This window comes from Sphaerodactylus townsendi, linkage group LG15 (assembly GCF_021028975.2).
Source record: "Sphaerodactylus townsendi isolate TG3544 linkage group LG15, MPM_Stown_v2.3, whole genome shotgun sequence".
NCBI lineage: Eukaryota > Metazoa > Chordata > Lepidosauria > Squamata > Sphaerodactylidae > Sphaerodactylus > Sphaerodactylus townsendi.
In genome coordinates, this window is record NC_059439.1 from 21,709,922 (window position 1) to 21,734,962 (window position 25,041).

The window sequence follows — 25,041 nt, forward strand, 5'->3', positions numbered from 1 at the left end:
CAGGTTTGATTCCCCACTCCTCTGCATGAGCAGCAGACTCCAGTCTGGAACCTAACAATTACATTTCCTTAGAATATCCAATCCATATTAATTGCTCATATTATAAAAAATAAACACAAAACTTCTTACTGCTTTTATTGAAGAACAACGAATAAATGATCTAGCTGTCCAATGCTTCAAAATATCCTTTATCATTATAGTTATGATGACAGGCAGCTATATGAAGTAGAAAGAGATGAAATTGTCCCCAGACAGCTTCAAACTATATATTTCCCTCACTACTGAAGAAGAAGATCAGTCATATGGTGTAGTGGTTATGAGCTGTGGCTCTAATCAGGAGAACTGGGTTTGTTTCCCCACTCCGCCACATGAACCCTGCTTGGGCACCTTGGGCTAGTGACAGTTCTCTCAGAACTCTCTCAACCCCACTTACCTCACATGGTGTCTGTTGTGGGGAGTGGAAGGGAAGGGAATTGCAAGCCACTTTGAGACTCCTAAAAGGTAGAGAGAAATGGGGTATAAGCACCAACCCTTCTTCTTTTAATTGAGAGGCTTCTGTACAGAATATATAACTTGCTATTTTATGCATCCTTGTGGGTGCGGAAGAGATTTGTGGTTTCCGTTATTATATATTTCAGAACTGTAAGGGAGGGGCACGAGAGAAGGTCCCTGTGTGAGAGAGGGTCAGATCTGCACGTGCATGTGTAAAGCAAGGGTTGGGGGTACTTCTTTGTTTTGTCTATAAAAAGGGAGCGTGCAAGTAAAGGGAAGTAAAAGTCGCCTCCTGCTAGGTATTTAATTGTTTCAAGAAGTTTTTTTCCTGAAGTAAATCCCATTTCCTCAAAGTATGGTGGTATGTCAGTTGACAGGCACAGACTAGAGGAAATATGTAAAAATAAATGAACTGCAAACAGGGGGATTATGTGTGTATAGAGTTTGTAATGAATGCCCTTTGCCTTGCCTGTTTAAAGATAGATTCCCAATGCCCAACCATGTCAGGATCTCAGTTGGGGGTGGAGGGGGTGGGGAGAAGAGAAAGAGCAAACAGCTGATAAAGTACATAGGGCTTACTAATAAAATGGCAAAGGTTAACTCATTTATTCCCCACTCCAAGTTCAAATTTTGAATTTTACACTGACTCCATCCCTCCAATCATCCAAATGGGATGAGAGCTGGGATGAGAGCAGCAGTGGCGTAGGAGGTTAAGAGCTCGTGTATCTAATCTGGAGGAACCGGGTTTGATTCCCAGCTCTGCCGCCTGAGCTGTGGAGGCTTATCTGGGGAATTCAGATTAGCCTGTATGCTCCCACACATGCCAGCTGGGTGACCTTGGGCTAGTCACAGCTTCTGGGAGCTCTCTCAGCCACCTACCTCACAGGGTGTTTGTTGTGAGGGGGGAAGGGCAAGGAGATTGTAAGCCCCTTTGAATCTCCTTACAGGAGAGAAAGGGGGGATATAAATCCAAACTCTTCTTCTTCTTCAAATCTCTAGAAGCATTTCTCAGCTAGCTTGACAAAGCAGTGATGCTTATGTCTCTTTACCTCAGTCACTATTGCTGTCTCACTCTTAATCTTCCTAGGTGTAGTTTGGGGCTCCGATACTTTAGTCTCTGACACACCTGAGGTCAGATTGGTGAACGGTTCCAGTCGCTGCAGTGGGAGAGTGGAGTTGCTCCATAATGGACACTGGGGCACCATTTGTGATGATAACTGGGGCATGGAAGAAGCCAGAGTTGTGTGCCGGCAGCTGGGATGTTCGACTGCGGTATTAGCCCCAGGTGGAGCACATTTTGGCCAAGGAACTGGCAGCATCTGGCTGGATGACACGGAATGCAAAGGCACAGAACTGGCTCTCAGTCAGTGCCAATCAAGACCATGGGGAGATAATAACTGCCATCATGGAGAAGATGCTGGAGTTGTGTGTTCAGGTACGTTCAAGAACCAGTATGCGGAGTCCAGAGGTGAAGCTCCATGGGGACAGAAAGGTGCGCAACGCACCGGGCGTGCGCCCCTGTGGGGGTGTGGGGGTGAGGTGTTCCAGGGCAGGACGGGGCGAAGGACGCACCAGTGTACCGGGTGCTTTCTCCCCTGGCTTTGCCTCTGGCTGAGTCACATTTTTGACGTGTGTGGTGGCCACTGGCCAGCTATTCTGTACTGCTTCTGTCTCTTTACCCATAGCTCAGTATGCAGCAACCAGAATTCATATCTTTGAGATGGGGAGAAGCATTTTCTTGTGAAAATCAGGCTGCTGTTAAAAGCACAGGTCAAAAACTCTTGGCAAACATGATGGCAAATCATCCCGAGATTAATTTGCTTTTTCAAATTTGTCCTCACTGCTGACTGGTGATGACCCCATAGGGTCTTCAAGGCAGGAAACATTCAGAGGTGGTTTGCCTGCCTCTGCGTTGAGACCATGGACTTCCTTCTTGGTCTCCCATTCATGTACTAACCAGGGACAACCCTACTGAGCTCTGAGATCTGACTAAATTGGGCTATCCTGGGCTACCCTGGTCAGGGCTTCATTTACTCAATAACAATAAACAGGTGCCTAATGGAACCTTAAATGCTAACACAAGTTTATTCCTGTTCTTTGTGGACTAGCGTGGACTTCTTCAGATGCAGCACCCCATCTGTCCTTGGGGTTGTCCTCCAAGTGGCAGGACTGGGGTTGTCCCTTGGGGTTGTCCTCCAAGTGGCAGGACTGCCATGTCAGTTTCTCCTTGTAGAACAAAAAGGACGTGAGCTTTCCTTTCCTGGGGGCTGGGGGGACCAACGCTGCATCTGACAAAACGGGCACTCATTTATGAAAGCTACGGATCGAATAAAATCTTTAAAGTGCTGCTAGACTCCTGTTTACTTCTGCTACAACAAGTGGACTCGGATTGACTGCTCAAACTCTGTGGGGCGGTCATTTCTTAAGAGCGTGCTCCCTCTTGTGGCATCAACCAATATCTATTCAGAAGAACCATTCCACACAATTTGTCTCCTCCTGCCATTTTTTGCACCTGAAACTAGTGAAGCAGTCGTCACGGATTATCAACAGGCCTGGAAAGAAAAATGTTCCGCCCCTTGGGGGTGGGGAGGGTATAATCTTATGAAAGCTAACGCTCTCTCCTTCATCGAAGTGTGGAAACTCAAAAGCTAATAATCCAACATTTTTCTTGGTCTATTAGACTTGAATCTTGCTCTTCTGTTGCAGATCATCATAGCTACCCACCTGAAACTATCCTTATAGTAAACCTCTACTAAAGGACCAGCAATTTCTTGTCCAGTCATGTTGGCAACCCCACAGCCATCAGCAGCAATATTTGGGATGCTTGAACACACACACACGTGATCATTATTATAAATGATTATTATTATAGATAAGCATGCCTGAGTACAATTTTATATGTCCACAAAGCTGTGAAAATTCCAGAAAATACTTAACTCTGTGTGTGAAGGGATAGATTGCAAAAAACCCAATGAGGGGCAGTGATTCTTTACATCCTCAGCACCCAAAGAATCCCAGTTAGTAATGGAAACAAATTAGAGTTTAATGTATTGTCGAAGGTCTTTCACGGCCGGAATCACTTGGGTGCTATGTGGTTTCCGGGCTGTATGGCCGTGTTCTAGCAGCATTCCCTCCTGACGTTTCGCCTGCATCTGTGGCTAGCATCTTCAGAGGATCTGATGTTGGGAAAGCAAGTGGACTATATATATACCTGTTGGAGTGTCCAGGTTGGGTGAAGAAATTAGAGTTTCACTGCCACAGTACCTACAAGAGCAGCATTTCAGTTTTCTACCTGGGGCAACTAGGCACTCCTCCTGACCCTTGTTCCTGTTTGTGGTCAATTCCTTCTCATCTTATGAACTCCATTACCTCCAAACCCCATTCCCTTTCATTTAAACTGATAGACAACAGTAATAAACATAGCACACCATCAATATATACAGCATATGGCAGTGGTGGCGAACCTATGGCACGGGTGCTAGACGTGGCGCTCAGAGCCCTCTCTGTGGGCACGTGCAAACAGAGCCTTCCCCCCCACACACATCTAGGCTGGCCTGCCTGGGCCACTGGGCTCGATTATTAGCATTAAACCTAACACCTAGTTTTGGGGAAGCAGTGTAGGTAACCCTGTTAAGCGCTGTTAAACTCCACTGATTTTCATGCGAAGAACTAAAGCACAATCCTTTACCTGGGAGTTAGCTCAGTTGCTTGTGAGCAAACCCTCCTAGGGTCAAGATTCACCCGTTGGAAGAGTTGCACGGTTGCTTCAAAGCAAAGCCACCAACTACCACCAAGCTTACTCCCAAGTAACGCACGCCTTGGAGCCAACCACTTTTTCTAAACTAAAACCTCAGTATTCAGGTTAAATTGCCATGTTGGCGCTTTGCGATAAATAAGTGGGTTTTGGGTTACAATTTGGGCACTCGGTCTCGAAAAGGTCCGCCATCACTGGCATATGGCCATAAAATGTTTTGATGCTAATTGGCAAGAACAAGAACATAATAGAATAGGGGTTAACTATCAGCTATTAAAGCTGACAGATACTCCAGTCAGACCAAAAAAAAGCCAGTTGTGTGAAGACAATACTCTCAAGTCCCCATTCTAGTAACAAAACAAAAGAGAATAGATACCATCACTGTATCCCAGTTTTGAATATGAATGAAGAATCACTTTGGCAATTGTCCAGCACAAAATGGTGAGACCATTAATTTCACTGAACATATGAATGCTGATATTTGTATCTTATAAATATGGTTCCCCCTCCCTTTTGAATTCAGGATAGGTTGTTATGGAGGCCTTCTGTGGCAGTAGCATCAGCATTGGTGTGATTCTGTTTTCTTTCTACATAGAGCTGCGGCTGGCTGGTGGTTCAACTCGGTGTGCTGGACGAGTTGAAATCCTCCACAACCAACGGTGGGGGACAGTGTGTGGAAATGGCTGGAATTTAAACAATGCTCGCGTCATGTGCCGGGAAATGGGTTGTGGGAAAGCTTTAACAGCGCCCATTGGAGATAAGTTTGGGCAAGGCTCTGGTCCCACTTGGATGGATGGAATCAACTGCACTGGGGAAGAGGAGAGTCTTCACAAATGTCCAGGAAAGCCCTTGGCAGAATACAGCTGCGATCACAGCATGCATGCTGGTGTAGAGTGTGCAGGTAATTGTCAAAGATCCACATAAATTAAAAAGATCCTGAAGTCCAGTTGGAACGGTTCATTTCCAGGTTGTGAATCAACCATAATGAAAGTGGGGTAGAGACCAATGTCTCTAGTATTCAATATATAATATACACTTACGTAATTCTCAATAAGCTTTTATACTGTGTAACATAAACAATAAGCCTGTGTAGATATTGTTTATATTCACAAATATACATACATACATACACACACACATACACACATACACACATACCGTGTTTCCCCGAAAATAAGACAGTGTCTTATATTAATTTTTGCTCCCAAAGATGCACTATGTCTTATTTTCAGGGGATGTCTTATTTTTCTGTGTTCTGTTCGTCGGGCATGCTTCCAAACAAAAACTTTGCTATGTCTTACTTTCGGGGGGATGTCTTATATTTCACACTTCAGCAAAACCTCTACTACGTCTTATTTTCTGGGGATGTCTTATATTCGGGGAAACAGGGTACATACATACATACATACATACATACATACATACATACATACATACATACATACATACATACATACATACATACAGTCGTAAAGCAGATGTGATATTAGGATGTCGTGGGTGTTCCGGGTTGTATGGCTGTGTTCCAATAGCATTTTCTCCTGACATTTTGCCTGCATCTGTGTCTGGTATCTTCAGAGGAATTGATGATAACAAAGTGTGTGGAGTATATATACCTACGGGATGTCCAGATTTGATATTTTTTGATGGGGATGGGTTCCAGTCAGTTAGAGCTCTTGGTAGTCAACTTTTGCTGTAAGTGTACAAAATAAGATTCCTGAGTCTGAGCTAGATCTTTAAACAAAAGCACAGTAAGTGCTTTACTACAGTGGCTCCACTGCTCAAATTCTATATACTGAACGCTTTCCCTTCACAACTGAGTGTGCAAGTATCAAAACACAGAGGCAATGCAGAAAAGTGTGTACACAGTAAAACAAATCCATAAGTGTTCTCTGCTTGTCTGTGTTTTTCTCCTTCCCAGAGCCACCGGAAATTAGACTTGCACAGGGTGATCACCAATGTTCTGGGAGAGTTGAAATATTCCACGAAGAGCTCTGGGGAACAATATGCGACAATGATTGGGATCTTGAAGACGTCAAAGTTGTGTGTCATTACCTTGGGTGTGGAGCTGCTTTATCAGCTCCAAGAGGTTCCCGTTTTGGAGGAGGCTTTGGACCCATCTGGCTTGATGGAATCAATTGCACGGGGAAGGAGAATGCGATCAGCAAATGCCCTGCTAAAGAGTGGGGGGCACATGATTGTACCCATGACGAAGATGCTGGTGTTATATGTACAGGTACCTTCCTTCATCTTGGAGAAAGTGAACAACTGCTAAACCAGATTAATTCTGCCATGGGCACACACTCACCTGGGAAACAATTGCCTAAATATGATAATGAGTCAAGCTCACCAACAAAATAATAATTTAAAGAGGCATTAGACATATCCAAACTATTTGCTACACTGTACATAATTTTAGATTTGTACCCCACCTTTCTCCCCAAAAGCTTGATGGTGAACTGGAACAACTTCAGGTGTCCTGTACTGAATAATGTTTGAATAATTTGCCCTGGACCCAATAACCCTAATAGCCTGGGAAGGTACCAGATGAAATATATTGTAGGTGTCTTCATTTTTGGTACGAATGAACACAAACTTTCCCTGCTACAATAGCCCTTCCTGATACCATTCGCTGCTTTCTAAATGCCCTTGATAACAGGATGAGGTTAGTACTACCCCAGTAAGTCTGTGAACTAGTGGTAAGTGCTTATAATCGGTTACAGGAAAAAAAACTAGTGAAGAGTGACTGAGTGATCCTAAATCATTTGTATTTTACTTTTGAAAAAAAAAATACCTGCAAACCAAGGGGTTCTCAACTTTGCAAAAATCTAAATTTTAGCTGTGGCTGCCCCTGTTTTGCATATCCTGTGATACCCACAGAGAACAGACCAGGGCTATTAGATATAAGGATGATAAAAAGCAAAAACTGCCTTTTTTCTCATTTTGGCCCATGACTATTCAAGATTTCTCTCTGCAATGGACTGTCTTACCCCATATGTCCCGAACCGGTCTCTGCGCTTGGCAGAGGCCAATTTACTGGTGATCCCTGGCCCTTCAATGATACAGCTGGCCTCCACCCAGGCCAGAGCCTTTACAGCTCTGGCCCCGGCCTGGTGGAACGCTCTTCCTCCTACTGTCCGGGCCCTGCGGGATCTTACTGAGTTCCGCAGGGCCTGTAAGACTGAGCTGTTCCGCCGGGCCTTTGGGGAGACTGGCCGCTGATGGGCCCTCCTCCTTCCCTCTTTAATACCAAGTAGATCTACCACCCCTTCCCTCTGGTTGTTCAAGGGTATTGATAGTAGGTGCCATCTTTTATGTTGATTTTAATACTGCTGCATTTTAAGGGGTGGGTTTATTTTTAGTAGAGCCTATATTTATTATTTAATGGATTTTAGTTTGATATATGTGCTCTGCCTTTTTGCTGTTCACCGCCCTGAGCCCTTCGGGGGAGGGCGGTATATAAATCTAACCAATCAATCAATCAATCAATCAATCAATCAATCAATCAATCAATCAATCAATCTGTGAATGGCCCCTGCCCCAAGAAACTGCATGAATTCCTAATTCCCTACTTAAAATGGGCTGCTCAGGGGAACTCTTCCTAGGTTTACCCCATGTGTGGAATTCCTTCTAGTTTTAATTCATGTATATTCTGTGTTTAACTTCTTCTGTCTCATCAGATGTCCGCTTGGTGAGTGGTTCAAATCGCTGTTCAGGGAGGGTTGAAGTTTACCACAACGAGCAGTGGGGGACCATTTGTGACAACGGCTGGGATATATATGATGCCCAAGTTGTGTGCCGAGAGCTAGACTGTGGGAATGCCTTATCAGCAGTTGGAGGAGCACGCTACAGCCAAGGATCTGGTACCATCTGGCTGGACAAAGTTAACTGCACAGGAAAAGAAAAATCCCTCAGAGATTGCCCCAAAAGTCCTTGGGGAGAACACAGCTGTGACCACAGAAAGGATGCTAGTGTGGAGTGTTCAGGTAATTTTGCATGACAGGATTTAATTGTTATAGGACCAGATTTTCAAGAGACCTGAGATCAAGGTCAAATTTATATTTCTTTAGTTTGACTGCCAAGGAAAACAATTCGGTATTTCTTCCTCAGAAAATACACATTTGATATGGGCTTAAATATTTTCTGAGGAAAATGTTTGTGAAATGAAGTTGACTCGCATTCAGTAAGAATTGTGTGTCTTACTCCTGGTGAAACCTTATCTGGTGAAACCTTATCTGGAATATTATGTCCAGTTCTGGGCACCACAATTCAAAAAAGATATTGACAAGCTGAAGCATTTCCAAAGAAGGGTGGCCAGAATGGTTAAAGGTCTGGAATCTATACCCCATGACAGTGGTGGCGAACCTTTGGCACTCCAGATGTTATGGACTACAATTCCCATCAGCCCCTGCCAGCACGGCCAATTGGCAGGGGCTGATGGGAATTGTAGTCCATAACATCTGGGGTGCCAAAGGTTCGCCACCACGGCCCTATGAGAAGAAACTTAAGGAACTAGGTATGCTTAGTCTGGAGAAGAAAGGGCTAAGGCAGGGGTCGGGAACCCGCGGCTCGCGAGCCGCATGCGGCTCCAGGAGCCGAGCCGCGGGCCCCCTCTTCACCCGCCCTGCGCGGAGCAGGGCGGGCGCATCAATCCCCCGGCGGCCGGCCAGGCCGAGCCGCCGGGCCCATCTATGCCTGCCCTGCAGGCATGGGGTGTGTGAGGTGGAAGCTAGCAAGTGTCGTGAGGCGGGGGGGGGGGGGGGGGGGGGTGGGGGGGGGGGGGGGGCAGGGGAGGGGGAGCCAAATGGCTCTTTGAGGGGAAAAGGTTCCCGACCCCTGGGCTAAGGGGTGACATGATAGCCATGTTTAAATATTTGAAGGGATATCATGTTGAAGAGAGACCAAGTTTGTTTTCTGCCGCTTCAGAGACTAGGACAAGGGTAATGGATTCCAGATACAGGAACAGAGATTCCACCTATACATTAGGAAGAACTTATTGACAGTAAAGGCTGTGTGACAATGGAATTCAGTGCCTCGGAGGTGGGTGGAGTCTGCTTCTTTGGAGGTTTTTAAACAGAGGCTGGATGGCCATCTGTTGGGAGTGCTTCATTTATGTGTTCCTGCATTGTTGTAGTTGATAGCCTTTGGGGTCTCTTCCAACTCTATGATTCTGAAGGCAATATCCACTTTCAGTGCACTGTGCAGCTGGATTTCACTGTGCGGAATAGCAAAATCCACTTGCAAACAACTGTGAAAGTGGATTGAAAGTGCATTATTCTGCACGCGTGGAAGGGGTCAAAGAGTTGTGAAGGAGGGAAATACTGTTATGACTGTGGGCATTTTATGAGAGCAAGTGTGATGTGGTGGTTAAGAGCAGGTGGATTCTAATCTGGAGGACCAGATTGGATTCCCCACTCCTCCACCTGAGTGGCAGAGGCTTATCGGGTGAAAAAGATGTGTTTCCACACTCCTACATTACAGCTGGGTGACCTTGGGCTAGTCACAGTTCTTTGGAACTCTCTCAGCCTCAACCTATCTCACAAGGCATCTGTTGTGGGGAGAGGAAGGGAGAGGAGCTTGTAGGTCACCTTGAGTCTCCTTACAGGAGAGAAAGGTGGGGTATCAATCCAAAACTTTTTCTCTCTCTCTTTATGGGCATTTCATTCAGAGTTACTCCTCAGTTGCCAAAATTGTGGGTTGTTATTATTTTAAATCAGCTCCTCAAGAAAAAGACCACATGAGCCAACAGAATATTCCAACAGTGGTCGAACCAATCTAGTCTGGGATGAGCACAGATGCTTTCTATCTTTTTAACAAAATGCAAATTCAAATATGAAATGTGCAAAGCGTTAAGTAGAAAATTCAAAATGAAGATGGCCGAACAGTACCATTAAATTCACACCAATGGGAGGGACAACAAGAGAGGCTGAGGAGCAGTGGGTACGCACAGAGAACTAATAATTCTTTTAACCATTCCAGACCCAAACATAATCAGATTGGTGAATGGTTCAAACCGGTGCTCTGGCAGAGTGGAAGTACTCCACAATCAGCAGTGGGGGACTGTGTGTGATGATGACTGGAATATAAACAACGCCCGTGTTGTGTGCAGGGAACTTGGCTGTGGAGTTGCCCTATCAGCCCCACGTGGTGCTCATTTCGGACAAGGAACAGAGCACATCTGGCTGGATGATGTCAAATGTGAAGGGAACGAAGCTTTCCTCAGAGACTGCCATCTAAAAGGCTGGGGAGAACACAACTGCAACCACGGAGAAGACGCTAGTGTGGTATGCTCAGGTAATAGGTGGGCTGATACCAGAGGGTCCTGACTGTGATGGCTGGTGACTGGTTACAATGCCAGTGGCCATGCCTGTTTGTCAACCGCAACTTTTCCAAGAAGTTTGAGCAGAGGTGGGATCCAGCAGGTTCTCACAGGTTCCCGAGAGTAGGTTACTAATTATTTGTGTGTGCCGAGAGGGGGTTACAAATTGGTGATTTTGCCACGTGATTTTTGCCTTTGTTACGCCCCTTCTCCGCTCCTCAGCAGTAGAGCGCAGAACTTGAAGCAGTCTAGCAGGAGGTGCACCGGCATGCATGGCAGCCTGCGCCTGCGTGGATTCGTTTCCCGCCCAAGGACCAGCGCAGCGGCTGCGTCCTCGCCACAGCCCCGCTCAGCAATGCCCAGCCCCCGGAATGCCCGCCCCGCCCCGTCGTGCCCCGCCCAGCCCAGCGCTATGCCACTGTTTGAATCCCACCACCATGGGAACCTGTTACTAAAATTTTTGGATCCCACCACTGTGTTTGAGATGATAACCATAATAGGAAGAGGCAGCTGAATCTCCAGTGTATCATTAGTGACTGAAATGCTACAAGAAACATGATAGGCCCAACTCATGTTCTGTTCATCTGCTCATGGAGTGAAGTGGTCGTGTCTCTTTAGCCACAGAACCAACTCGTTAAAACCTCTTGCCAGTGACTTCTTTCCCTGATACGTTGTTATTCTTCAACCCTGCCTCTCTCACTGTTAGGTCTTTCCCCCTTAAGTCAATAAACAAACTGTGAAGTATTGATCAGTAGCATTTGTTGAATAGGCACCGAAGCACCATGCTTGGCAAATCTAGTTTTGACAAAGCTGGCATTCACAGTCTCCTTTATCCCCCATATCCCTCCCGTTTTCCCAAGAGTTTGTGAAAAACAGTCTTTGGAGCTAAGGCTCCCCAAGGTCAATGGCAGATAGTGAAAGAAAGCCACTTGGCTTCCAACCCTAAGAGGCTACAGATATACCAAAGTTCCCATAGGACAAGAGTACCAGGAGAAGCCCAGTTGTCTACAAAGTGAGTGAAACCATAAAGTAAAGACCAAGGAAAGAATGCATAGATGGCAGTGGATACATAAAGCAGGCTGGTTACATATATCTTTCTAGAAACCGCAATTTGTCATTTTAAGCAGTTGCAAAGTTCCGGGAATGTATCTCAATCACCTAGATAGCACCCCCTGACATTCAGCCTTTTCCCTCCTTTTAGAACTCAGACTGGTGAATGGCTCAAGTCGTTGCTCTGGGAGAGTTGAGATATTCCATGACCAGCAGTGGGGGACCATATGTGATGACCGCTGGGGCATGAAGCAGGCTGAAGTCATTTGCAGAGAGCTGGGCTGTGGTGTTGCTTTAAAAGCCCCTACACAGGCCTTTTTTGGACAGGGATCAGGACCCATCTGGAAGGATGATGTCAACTGTGTTGGGACAGAAACTTCCTTCAGTGAGTGCACATCGAGCTCGTGGGGCATTAACAACTGTAAACACAGAGAAGATGCTGGCGTTGAGTGTGCAGGTAACCTATGTTTTGTTATTCACTTCCACAAAAATAGATCCTTGTCTGTCCAAAAAATGATACCTTTTTATCTAATCTATGGCCCCTTTCCCACACGCAAAATAATGCATTTTCAAACCACTTTCACAACTGTTTGCAAGTGGATTTTGCTATTCCGCAAAGTTTCAAAGAGCACTGAAGACAGTTTGAAAGTGCATTATTTTGCATGTGAGGAATGAGCCTTTGAGAGATGGAGAAGAAGAAGAGTTGGGTTTTATTCCCTGCTTTTCTCAGCCTTTATGGAGTCTCAAAGCAGCTTACAACCACCTTTCCAACCTTGTGAAGTAAGTGGGGCTGAGAGAGTTCTGAGAGAGCTGTGACCAACCCAAAGCCCCCCAGCAGGCTTCATGCGGAGGAGCAGAGAAACAAATCCAGTTCACCAGATTAGAGTTGATCACTCTTAATCACTACACCATGTGACTGATCTTCTTCCTCATTAGTGGTCTGAAGTTGCCTGGGGTCAATTACATCTCTTTCTATTTCATATAGCTGCCTAATGTCATCATAAGGTCATTGTGGGGAAGTGATGTTTTCTTCAAAAGGGAATAAACCCTTCTTCAACCAACAGTAGCAATGCCACCTGATGCCTTGTGTGATGCTGGTGATCCCTGGCCCCTCAATGATGCGGCTGGCCTCTACCTGGGCCAGAGCTTTTACAGCTCTGGCCCCTGCCTGGTGGAACGCTCTCCCTCCAGCTATCAGGGCCCTGCGGGATCTTACTGAGTTCCGCAGGGCCTGCAAGACTGAGCTGTTCCACCGGGCCTTTGGGGAGGCTGGCCGCTGATGGCCCCCCTCCTTTTATAACATCGGTGGATCCTGCCATCCCCCCCTCTCTTAGGGAATCTGATAGTAGGTTGCCATCTGTTGTGTTTTGATATTAGAACGCTGTGTTTTAATGGGGTTTGGTTTTAATATGCATAGAGCCATATTTATTTATTTGATTAATTCTGGTATCCATTGATTTATTTTGTGCTCTATCTGTGTATTTTGTTGTTCACCACCCAGAGCCCTCCGGGGAGGGCATTATACAATTATTATTATTATTATTATTATTATTATTATTATTATTATTATTATTATTATTATTATTATTATTATTATTGTTGTTGTTGTTGTTGTTGTTGTTGTTGTTGTTGTTGTTGTTGATGATGATGATAAATGTCCCAGTTAATAGCTGCATTGCTGCAGTGTTAACATTTTACTACTGAAAGCAGATTCTCATGAAAATGTCCTTTAATTCAACCTTAGATATATAACTTAGATATACAACTACACATATATATATTGCCATAAAGTCACAGTTGACTTATGGAGACCTTGTAGAGTTTTCAAGGCAAGAGGTATTCAGAGATGGTTTGCCATTGCCTGCCTCTGCATCATGTCTCTTGTGTTCTTTGGAGATCTCCCATCTGAATACTAGCCAGGGCCAGGGCTGAGATCAGGGCCAAGGTCACCCAGCAAGGTTCCATAGCACCAGTGGAGATTTGAACCTGGTTTTCCAGGTGCTAGTTCGACACTTTAACCACTACACCATGCTGGCTCAATGAAATATTGAGGACACCAATTTCAGGATAGATGAGACAGCAGTTTGTCAGTTTGAGGATGCAACTGCATGTTCATGCTAAGACTGCCCCCCCCCCCCCTTACCTTCTCAACACATGGGCAGGCCCATCTAAGAGCTGGGCACCCGATCATGATGCTGTGGCCCCACCTGGCCACCATCCCCAAAGAGGTTTCCTGGTGGTGTTTGGGAGGCTCGAAAAGACTTATTCCCCACTCTGATCATAAACAGCCTGGCGTTTAGACAGATCCTGCACCTTTTGAAACTCTCATTCCCTGTGCAGTCCATTACACATGCCAAACACATCCTTCCCCTAAGTGTTGTTTGCTTAACTCTTCCCACTGCCACTCATGTGGAAGAGTGGGGAGTCCAATCCAGTAGGCCTGGCTATGTGATGTGACTAGCCCAATGTCATCCAGTAACCTTGTGTGGAAGAGCAGAAGTTCCAACCTGGGTCTCTGTTCCTGGTCTGACATTCTAACCACTATATCACATAGGTTCTGATAGGCCAGGAAAACTGTTCAACCCCCTTTGTTTTGTCAGGAAGGGGATATTTTCCCCCCCTCCCATTTAACTGCCCATGCTGGCTTCTCATGGACAAACCTCGGCTTCCATTGCAAATACCAGAAGGTTTGGTTCTGAGATAATTTATGTCACGGGTTTACTGTTTCCTTTAAGTATGGCACCTCAAGTCACACCACCATGCTGAAGCTGGTTGCCCATTTTTTACCCTTTAACTTTATTTCCAGATGAGTTATGCCTGCCCATACTCAGTTATAGCTTCAAAGGCAAAAATGTGGCAGGGGGAGGGTCTGAGGGGTTTGTGCATGCCAGGGTATTCTCATTCCTTTCACATTTGGCACTTCAACTCCCATGACCATTCAGTAGCCCATGGTCAAATTTGAGGCCTCTAGCTTTATTTTGGGATGAGCTACACCTTCCACAGCCAACTATGGATGTCAATGCCTGTGGTGGGCTTGTCTGGAAATGAACTGGACGTTCCAATCCCCTTCATTTTACTACAATAACCCATCCTCCTTCTGAAGCTAAAGGGCAATTTTGAGGCGCCTTGTTTTAGCTTCAGATGAGTTATGCCTGCCACAGACAACCACAGCTTCTAATGTGAAAATGTGAGGGGGGAGGTTCATGTGTGGGCCAAGATGCTCCAATTCCCTCCATGTGTGGCAGTACAATTCCCATTACCTCATGTTGAGGCTCCTACCTTTATGTTATGATATTATGCCTGCCGTGGGCTTACTGCAAACAGCACTGGGGGGCTTCCGAATGTCACCTGGGCCAGATCTCTCATTTCCCTTCTTTTTTTGGTGATGTCACTCCAATCACCATCCTAAACTTGGGTGGCCCGCTTTGAAATGCCTAGCTTTGTTTTCTGATGAGCTGTGTCCTCCAGAGGCAACAAACTCCCAGTCCAAAAAAAACAAGGGAGTAAGGGGTGGTTCTAGCAATTACACTGGTCCAGAGGTTCTGCCTCTCCGTACATTTGGGACTGCAACCCCCGCCATCCTGAAGCAGGTAACGTTTTTGAGACTCGTCGCTTCATTTTCTGTTTTGTGTGTCACCGTTTCAGCTTATTTATAACCCATGTTTGGCAGAATTATAAATAGGTTAGGCCTCAGTCTGGAAATGCCAGTTCTGCAAAGGGTCATAATAACTAATACCAATGTGAGTGAGAAGACGTTTTTACCTCATTCTTTGACACCCTTCTTTCAATGTCTGGTGCCGTGGGATGTTTCTACAGCATCTCTTCTCCCATTTTAGACCCAAAAGAGATGAGGCTGATCAATGGCTCGAGTCGGTGTTCCGGAAGGGTGGAAGTGTTTCATTTGGGACAATATGGAACTGTATGCGATGACAACTGGGACATTAATGAAGCCCGAGTCGTATGCAGGAATCTTGACTGTGGAACGGCCATAGCTGCCCCACATGGAGCTCGGTTTGGGCCAGGGGAAGATCCCATCTGGTTGGATGATTTAGAATGTTCTGGAACAGAACTTGCCCTGACTGAATGCAAAGCGAGACCTTGGGGAACCAGCGACTGTGGCCATGGAGAAGATGCTGGTGTTATATGTTCAGGTAAGCCTATTCACACACAATGTCCTACACTACACTCCCCCCACCAAAAAAAACCCCAGAAAGGCAAGTATTTAAACAGATTTCTCCAATATTTCACAAAATCATGCAATCATGGAGTTGGAAGGGGCCATGAAAACCATCTAATCCAGTGATGGCAACTCTTTTGTGCTTGGCATGTCAAAAATTCAGAAAATGCACCATTTGACTCTGATGGTATGTCACTCCCCCCCCAAACAAAAGATAAATCATTCTTTACCTAGTTTATCTTGTTTAATAAAAACTACAGTTCATTTGTACATGGCGCTATCTATTATATAAAGAAACGGCAAATAAATACAAAAATGACTCAGACTCAAACAGGGAGAATAGTTGTTGACAGACGTTGGGGAACATTGGTGTGTCACCCAAAATGTCATGACATGTCACCTTCAACACACACGTCATAAGTACCTCCTCCTTGCCCAATGCAAGCATTTAGTCCAGTGATGGGGAACCTTTTCGAGACCGAGTGCCCAAATTACAACCCAAAACCCACTTATTTATCGCAAAGTGCCAATGCGGCAATTTAACCCGAATAACCCCCTCGAGCAGGGGCCTGCCTGCTGTAGCTTCCAGCAAGTTCCACATGCGCCACTCTGTGCCTCTTTAGCATGTCTGCTGCCTCTGCCCCCCCCTCCCCCGGGTAGCAGCCACATGGAGCACAAGCCCCCACCAAGTCCTCCCTGCTCACTGAGGTGCACACACATCAAGTCCAGTGGCCCAGGCCAGCCTAGATGTGTGTGTGGGGGGAGGGCGTTTCCCCCCTTCACATGACGAACTCTGTGTGCGTGTGTCCACAGAGAGGGCTCTGAGTGCCACCTCTGGCACCCGTGCCATAGGTTCGCCACCACTGATTTAGTCTGCCTCATCAGCCAGTCTAAGTAAAGAGGACATGGGTGCTCATGGCAATAGCACAATAATACAATCTGTCCTCCTTCCACGTGTCCCTATGAACTAGTGAAGGTCATCAGGGTGGCCCATCAGCTTGCTGGCTATCCCACTGGTTAGGGTGGCCCATCTGACACTGGCCAGAGCCTGGGGCTTTTCTGTCTTGGCTTCAGCTCTTTGGAATGGGCTTCCTGAAGAGATGAGAGAGGGGCATTCTGGGAGGCCTTTGGGGGATGCTGGAAGGCCTGCTGCTTTGCCAGGGCTGTTGAGGGGACTTGAATAGCATCTTCTATGGGGAGGACAGGGGAGGGATTTGCAGCTTGTTATGCAATTTTTGGATTTAGCTGGGCACGTTTTACCAACCATTGTTAAGCTGCCTTGAATCAACAGAAAAGGCGAGGTACGAATGTTTAAATAAATAAAATAAAGTGAGGGGCCAACACAGAGAGGCCCACTGATATTCTGTTACTTACAATCACAATCACAATCACAATAGACCTTTATTGGCATAAGGTATACAAGCGTGAATATAGACCGTTATTAAATTTAAAAGAGTTGTACATGCCGTCTGTGAGTAGTTTTACATTCTAAGATCCCACTTCATTTATAAAAATATAACATAGATTAAAAAAATTTGACCATTCCATTGTACACGGAATTGTGAACAGATATAGTACAACTACACTTAAAAGGCAGGATTAAGATATTTCTAGCCACTTGTTATTCACAGCCTATTTACTACAAAGGTGTAACCTTCCCCAGGATCTATAAATGGTATATACTAATTAATGCTATAAATTAATTAAATTTCCATTAAAATGCAATAAATAACAATGAGCTCCTTGTATACACCTTCTATAATAACCCAGGAGTACCAGAGGTATAGAGTATTTCACATTTAAATATAATTTTATACTTGCGTATTTTACATACCTCTTAAGGACATGACTTGCAGCAAATAATTGGCCATTCTCCCCATAATTTGAGGAACATCACACGTTTACCCCTGCAAGGTCTTTCCCAGTTTTGAGGATCAATAGAAGAACAGTTGTTTTGAGTCATGCTGCCTTTGGATATTTCTGTTGAGAGCCATCTGGATAGGTTCTCTATGATATTAATCCCTCTACTGCTTTATTCTCAGATGATCTGAAACTGGTAAATGGCTCAAACCGCTGCACTGGAAGAGTTGAAATTCGTCCACCCCACAATGACCAGTGGGGAACTGTCTGCGATCGTACCTGGGACATGAATGATGCTGATGTTGTATGCAGGCAGCTGGGCTGCGGAAAGGCTAGATCAGCTCCCCACGGAGCTCATTTTGGAACAGGATCGGGTTCCATCTGGATGGATGATATAAACTGCAAAGGCACCGAAGAAGCCCTCGCAGAATGCAGTGCAAATACTCAAGGGAACAATAATTGCAACCATGAACAAGATGCAGCAGTTATTTGTTCAGGTAATGAATGACAGAAGTGGCATTTTTGAAAAATGGAGCTAAGGTATATTGTACCAAGGCAGGGGGTGATAGGATCAGAAAATCCTTTTGAGCCATTGGGGAACGTGAAGCGCAAAGCTCCCCCGCCCCCCACAAACTGACACTTGCATTGCATCCCGCTGCAAAGTGGATTGAAAGTGCATTATTCTGCATGTGTGGAAGGGGCTGTGTTAGATCCTAAATGTATGGTATTAAGTACTGTGCCAAACAATATACCCAAAGTGTACGGAATCATTTAAATATATGGTTGACCGCAGCCAGAATTGTATTTGCAACAAGGTGGACAGCTGAGCCTTACCCAGATCTTAGGGGATAGATGAATAAGCTCACCAAATATTCAACAATTGCAAAATTAACATCTTTGATACCTAGTGGACACCCTGTAGAGTACAAGAGACAATGGCAAGTTTTCTTAGACTATATAAATCAGTGAACAATGAATTGAATGACCACATCGCCAATCATTGCCCCAAAGATCAAGCTCTGCCCATTCACCTCCATTGTGATCCCGATGGTCATTTGTGCTAGTGAGTCCTGGAAGGATCAACAACAGAAGTACCTATGCTGAATCCCAAAAGTCCGATATTGTGACATCATTAACGAAGAGGTCCTCCAAAGGAGCGGTATGTGCAAATTCCATAGCACAGTTCAACCCAGAAGACTTTGACTGGCTGGATGAACGACTGGCGTGGAGAACGGTTGGATACCAAAGATGGCAATGAGGTGGATACCTCCTGATGCCAAACGATAGCGAGGATGCCCCCGAAACACATTCAAGCAAGACCTGAAGGCATTGAATATTGCACAGGAAGAGGCTGAAACACTCACTCAAGGTTGGAGAGGTTGTCTGATATGCTACTTAGCATGATGGATTTGATGATGATGATATCAACTATGATCTAGGCAACTAAAGGTGTTAAGGGCAACATTGATAAATTACTGAGCTTTATATTAATTATCAGAAGTTCAACAATTTGAGCTGGAACACAATGATATTGTAAAACCGGACAAATAGCCAATATATGCAAGTTTCCCAAAATAACTGTTTGATTTTATTACAATGCAATTCATTTTTTTTTTTAAAAAAAGGATTGTACTTTCATCCAATAATGTTCATGCTGGGCTCTTTGCAGAAACGTCCTTCATAAGGGTGGGTGGCCTCAGACTGGTGAATGGTCCTGCGCACAGTTGTGCTGGAAGGGTCGAGGTCTCACATCAGCAGCAGTGGGGAACAGTGTGTGACGATGGATGGGACATGGAGGATGCCAGCGTCGTGTGCAAGCAATTGGGCTGCGGCTTTGCTTTGGAAGCCCCTCATTCAGCACACTTTGGAGAAGGGGCTGGACCCATCTTGTTGGATGATGTGAACTGCACAGGGTCTGAAGAGTCCCTCAAAGACTGCAAAGGACAGGGCCCGGGAGAGCATAATTGTAACCACGGAGAGGATGCAAGTGTCATATGCTCAGGTAACTTTCTGTCACATTGTACATATAGTGTATAATGGAACCTCTTTTTTAATGTAAAGTACTATAGGGCTTTTGCAACTTGAAGGAGAAGAGCAGAGATGCCTGTAGAATCAGGTTAAAGGACTGGACTAGGGTCTGGAAGAAGAAGAAGAGGAGGAGTTTGGATTTATAACTGCTTTTTGCAATGTATGGAGTCTCCAAGCGACTTACAAACTCCTTCCCTTCCTTATTATTGTGCATGTGTGGAAGGGGCCCAACATAATGGGAACACGTGAGAGAGAATGAAGTGCTGTTTTCTATCCCTTCTACCAAAATCCAATTAGATGTGTGCTTGACAAATGATTGTTCTCAATTAACCCAATGCTGTGCTACAATTGTGTATTTAATGATCACGAAACTAGACTATAAGGAAAAGTGCCAGCAGTGAATGTTTTAAGACAGTGGCTTGGATCCGACTTCAAGCTGGTGGTTACACCCTGACCACAGCCTGATTCCCATGCCTGAGATAATTTATATGGACCACTTTGAAAAGCATTGTATTATTTATTAGGATGACGATTCCACTTGACCCGGACCTGGACAGCCTCAGACTAGCCTGCTCTCATAGATCTCAGAAGCTAAGCAGCGTCAGCCCTGGTTAGGATTTGGAAGGGGGAACCTCTAAGAAACACCCGGGTTGTGACATGAGGGCAGGCAATGGCAAGCCACCTCCAACAATCTCCTGCCTTGAAACTCCTGTGGGGTTCTCATAAGTCAGCTGTGACTTAACAGCACTTTAAATGCCCACTGGACAAGCATTTGCATTCTGATGTTCTTCTAATGAAAGGTCTAGGGCAGGGGTCTTCAAACTATGGCCCTCCAGATGTTTACAGGCTACAATTCCCATGAGCCCTACCACTTGACCATGCTGGCAGGGGCTGATGGGAATTGTAATCCATGAACATCTGGAGGGCCATAGTTTGAAGACCCCTGGTCTAGGGCCAACTGGTTAGTGATTTCCTGCTTGAATTGTCAACGTGGTTAAGATGGGATTAAGGAACCTCATGTGAGCTTCACTCCTTTGTTTTCCAGGTCTTTTCCAGGTGCGATTGGCCAATGGACCCAATTCCTGTGCTGGGCGGGTGGAGATAGAACATAACAACTCTTGGGTCTCCATCGGTGAAACCGGCTGGAGTCTTACAGAGGCCACAGTGGTCTGCCGGCAACTGGGTTGCGGTGCAGCAGTGTCCGCATCAGTGGGCAATCAATATGGTATCGCTCATGGCCCAGCATTGCTACATGAGGTGAAATGCACCGGAGAAGAGACAACCCTCACTCAGTGCCAGGCGAAAAGTGCAGGTCGCCATAAATGCCTCTGTGGTGTATATGCAGAAGCTGTGTGCGAGGGGAGCACAGGTACTTCAACGATTCCACTCATTTTATGGACCACGTAGGGGTTGGGCAGCAAAAGGAAACCAAAGTCCAGTGCCACCTTGAGTCCAGAGAGTCAGTGTGGTGTAAGTGTTTAAGAGCAGTGGACTCTAATCTGGAGAACTGGGTTTGATTCCCCACTCCTTCGCATGAGCTGTGGACTCTTATCTGGTGAAGTGGATTTGTTTTCCCGCTCCTAAGAACATAAGAACATAAGAACTAGCCTGCTGGATCAGACCAGAGTCCCTCTAGTCCAGCTCTCTGCTACTCGCAGTGGCCCACCAGGTGCCTTTGGGAGCTCACGTGCAGGAGGTGAAAGCAGTGGCCTTCTGCTGCTGCTGCTGCTCCTGAGCACCTGGTCTGCTAAGGCATTTGCAACCTGAGATCAAGGAGGATCAAGATTGGGAGCCATAGATCGACGCATGATGCCTGCTGGGTGACCTTGGGCTAGTCACAGTTCTGTGTGTCCCACCTACTTTACAAGGTGTCTGTTGTGGGGAGAGGAAAGGAAGGGGTTTGTAAGCTACTTAGATTCCTTACAGTTCAGAGAAGCAGGGTATAAATCAAAACTCTTCTTCCAGATGAATGCTCATTTTAGTATGATTCCTGTTTGGTTACCCCCACTGGAGTTATTTGGGGGGCTAACCCAGAGTTTAAGAGCGGCGTGATGGCAATTAAATGAGAGGATGAGGAAATATAAGGCGACTGGAGAAATGGCCGAGGGGTGCTGGTACGTTGCAAGACTAACTGAAACAGGGAAGAGGGGACATGTATCAAAATAAACTTGACCAGGCTGCTGGTATGCGTCTGTCTCCCTCCTCAGAGTAAGAAGGGAGATATGGAGGCTGAATGAAATTCACAGGCCTTGGTGTCTGATCTCGGCTCATTTGCCTGCCCTACCGTTTTCTAAAGACAGTAACAAAAGGAGGCTGCTGGAATATGTAGGACAGCTGCCTCTCCCTTGGTCAAAACATTTCTTTTTCTCCTGCCCCACAGGGTCTTCTGTAGCTGTTACAGTGGTTGTAGTGCTGGCAATTGCTGCCCTTCTCGGTGGGACGTTGCTGTACTTGCGGAAACGGAGGAGTGGGAAGCCATTGTGGGTGAATCTGTTCACTCGGACACAAAGTAAGGAGCGCAAGCCGCTTTGTAAGCCGTTAACACTTGATTGGATGTGCCAGCCAAACGTTGGCAGAAATTATCTTACACACTCCTTATCTGGTGGGCAGGTCTGACTTGCTGTTTGGGGCAGGGGGAGGTGGAATGGGGCAGCTTGGGGTGGGGTCAATGGGGAGGCTTGAGGAAGGGGGAGGGTGGAATTGGGAGGCTTTGGGGTGAAGGGATGGTGTAGTTGGAGACTTGAGGTGGCAGAGGGTGCAATGGGGGGCTTGAGGCATGGGAAGAATGGAGCTAAGCCAGCAAGGCAGTTGAATTTATCCTAGATTGTGGAGTTGAGCTGAAAACTCTCTCTTTTCCTTGCAGAGGCATCTATGAAAGACATCACTTGTCAGTCTGATATGGTGAATGGCACTCCAGACTCATATGTCCAGGAAGGAGCTGTACATGAGATAGCCTCTGACACCGTCTGCTTGATGGAAAGCATCTCTGCATCTCCCACAGACCAGGGTAATTGAGAGCCTGGGAGCTAAGCATAGGGCCAGGGGCGCATATACAGGTGAGAAACAAGGTGATAGGTCCTTCTGCATCCACTCTCAGTGGGAGGCCATACCCATGTCATCAACTCTTATGTTAGGGATATGCAGATGCCCCAGGAGAAAACAAAATAAATTAGAACCATTCAATGGGGACAGAAGTCTTCGGAAATAGGCATATTTTCCATTTTCATGAGGCCTTTCTTCTATAGGTCTCAGAACAACATACAGAATCCACCCCTCCCCCCGCCTGTTTATCCTGACAAGAATACATCCAGACCATTAGATTGAAAAACAGCGACTGCACTAAGATCACCCTATAAGCTTTTATAGATAAGTGGGCTCAGAGTAAAACCTTAAAAGATGGCAACAACCCCAACCCAGCACCCAGCACCCAGAACACAGGAAGACTGCCATCACAAATAAGTGATCCCCAAAGTGGTGCCCGAGAATACCTGGCACCTGCCAGTATGTTTCATGGTGCCCTTTTGGCTTCCCCCAAAGTTTTCTTCATCAAAGCTGAGAGCCCATTCTGTCTTTCCTCCACCTCACTAGAGCAGCAGATGCTTCAGAAAAGCTCAGGAGGCATCACCTGTATGTCATCAGAGCGCCCACTCAGCAGCAGCTATCTTTGTGGTAGGGAGATGCTTGGGTTGCAACCTCCTAACATTCTAGGAAGGTCACAACATCTTGGGATGGGCACAGCTCCCATGGCAGCCATTTTCTGGAAGTTCCCACCCAGCTCACAGTAGCCATTTTGTTGCAGTGCCTAGTATTATGCTCTCAGAATGTCAAATGTGCCACAAGACCAACAAGGTTGGGGACCCTTGAGATGTACAAGTAGGGAAAGCAGCAAAGCTATTCTGAAAAAGAGAGCTTGCTGGCTTCTGCTTTCAAATCATGACTATTAAAATATGTCTGACTCTGCTTGATGTTTAATGATTTAAGTAATCATCGCGCCTTAAAAAGTGGTTTTTCATGTGTGTCACTTCAGAGCAAATCCAGAAACAAGGCGAGTTAGTCCAGGGGACGGTGGTAGGGCTGCCAATACTCAGCAAGAACCCAACACCAGGCTGATTCCTGCCCATACACCATCCTCCCCATACACCACCAGAAAGTTACACAGTATACAACCAGCATCCTGTCCAGCCAAGTTTAGATCGGTCTCCTGGTCTCCTGCCAGGGTATGCCAACCTTTGAATTCACATATATATAAAATAGAGAAATATAATGTTTAATGTTAATAATCTGTCTCCCGCAGTTTGTTTTGCTTTCTAATATAAATCTCCAAATACATTTGGAAAGATTTGTGCTTGAAAGACTGGTTCCATGTTTTACTCATTTTTAAAACAGTAAGAAAAGAGAGGGGATGCAGAGGGAGGAGCTGAAAGGATCCCCTTTTGATTTTCAAAGTATTTACAAGAATACACAGGTCGGGTCTATGGTTACTTTAATGTCTAGCTTGGCTTTGAGATGTCAATTTCCTTGTCAGTTTTAAGTGCCACATTTCTCCCTTTAAAATTGTATTTTCTACACAGTAAATATAACAAAAAATATATTGCAGGTAACCCTCTCTCCACAACAGACACCTTGTGAGGTAGGTGGGGCTGAGAGAGTGTGGAGAGAACTAGGACTATCCCAGCAGGTTTCATGTGTAGGAGCAAAGAAACGAATCCAGTTCGCCCAATAGGAGTCTGCCACTCATGTGGAAGAGTAGGGAATCAAACCCGGTTCTGCAGATCAGAGTCCACTGCTCTTAACCACTACACCATGCTGGCCCTAAGCATAGGGGCTTTCCTTTATAGAGTTATCAGAATGTGGTTGTACCATTTCCTGCCAATGGGAGAGTCCTGGAGTACGCGCATGCACGATCAAGTGACAGTCGACTCATGGCAACACTATCGAGTTTTCAAGGCAAGAGACATTCGGAGGTGATTTGCCATTGCGTGGCTCCACATAACAGACCTGGCATTTTTGGAGGTCCCCCATCCAAATTCTAACCAGGGCCAACCCTGCTTAGCTTCTGAGATCTACAGGATCAGGCTAGCCTGCAGCTATCCTAGAGCGTATGACAGGTTTTTCTCACTATCCAAACACATGGAATGCAGTCCACTTACTTTGTTCCATATGCCAAAATGAAAGCTTTTATTTTTAAGTTCTTCTGGTTAATGCATCCAGATTAGTTCTAATACGTCAATCCAGTGATTTCTTAGCATGGCTGAAGCCCAAAGCTTTTGCAGATTGTGCTAAATTGAAGGGGCCGCTGGTGCCCAGAAAGGGTGCATTCACGGGGTTGTGCAAACAGGGAGCCTGCAGCAGAGATGACAG

General features: G+C 45.8%; 1 protein-coding gene across 1 annotated transcript in view; it reads left to right on the top strand.

The window, feature by feature from the left end:
- Positions 1 to 24,020, top strand: part of LOC125444054 (deleted in malignant brain tumors 1 protein-like) — a 109,697-nt gene extending 85,677 nt beyond the window's left edge. Inside the window, exons 15-26 of the mRNA XM_048516492.1 lie at positions 1,580 to 1,960; positions 4,842 to 5,147; positions 6,168 to 6,506; positions 7,927 to 8,232; positions 10,226 to 10,540; positions 11,767 to 12,081; positions 15,452 to 15,766; positions 17,835 to 18,149; positions 19,322 to 19,654; positions 20,726 to 21,049; positions 22,061 to 22,189; positions 22,544 to 24,020. Of these exons, the coding sequence (XP_048372449.1) occupies positions 1,580 to 1,960; positions 4,842 to 5,147; positions 6,168 to 6,506; positions 7,927 to 8,232; positions 10,226 to 10,540; positions 11,767 to 12,081; positions 15,452 to 15,766; positions 17,835 to 18,149; positions 19,322 to 19,654; positions 20,726 to 21,049; positions 22,061 to 22,189; positions 22,544 to 22,695 (3,530 nt within the window). The 3' untranslated portion in view covers positions 22,696 to 24,020. The remainder of the gene's footprint in view (positions 1 to 1,579; positions 1,961 to 4,841; positions 5,148 to 6,167; positions 6,507 to 7,926; positions 8,233 to 10,225; positions 10,541 to 11,766; positions 12,082 to 15,451; positions 15,767 to 17,834; positions 18,150 to 19,321; positions 19,655 to 20,725; positions 21,050 to 22,060; positions 22,190 to 22,543) is intronic.
- Positions 24,021 to 25,041: the final 1,021 nt, after the last annotated feature.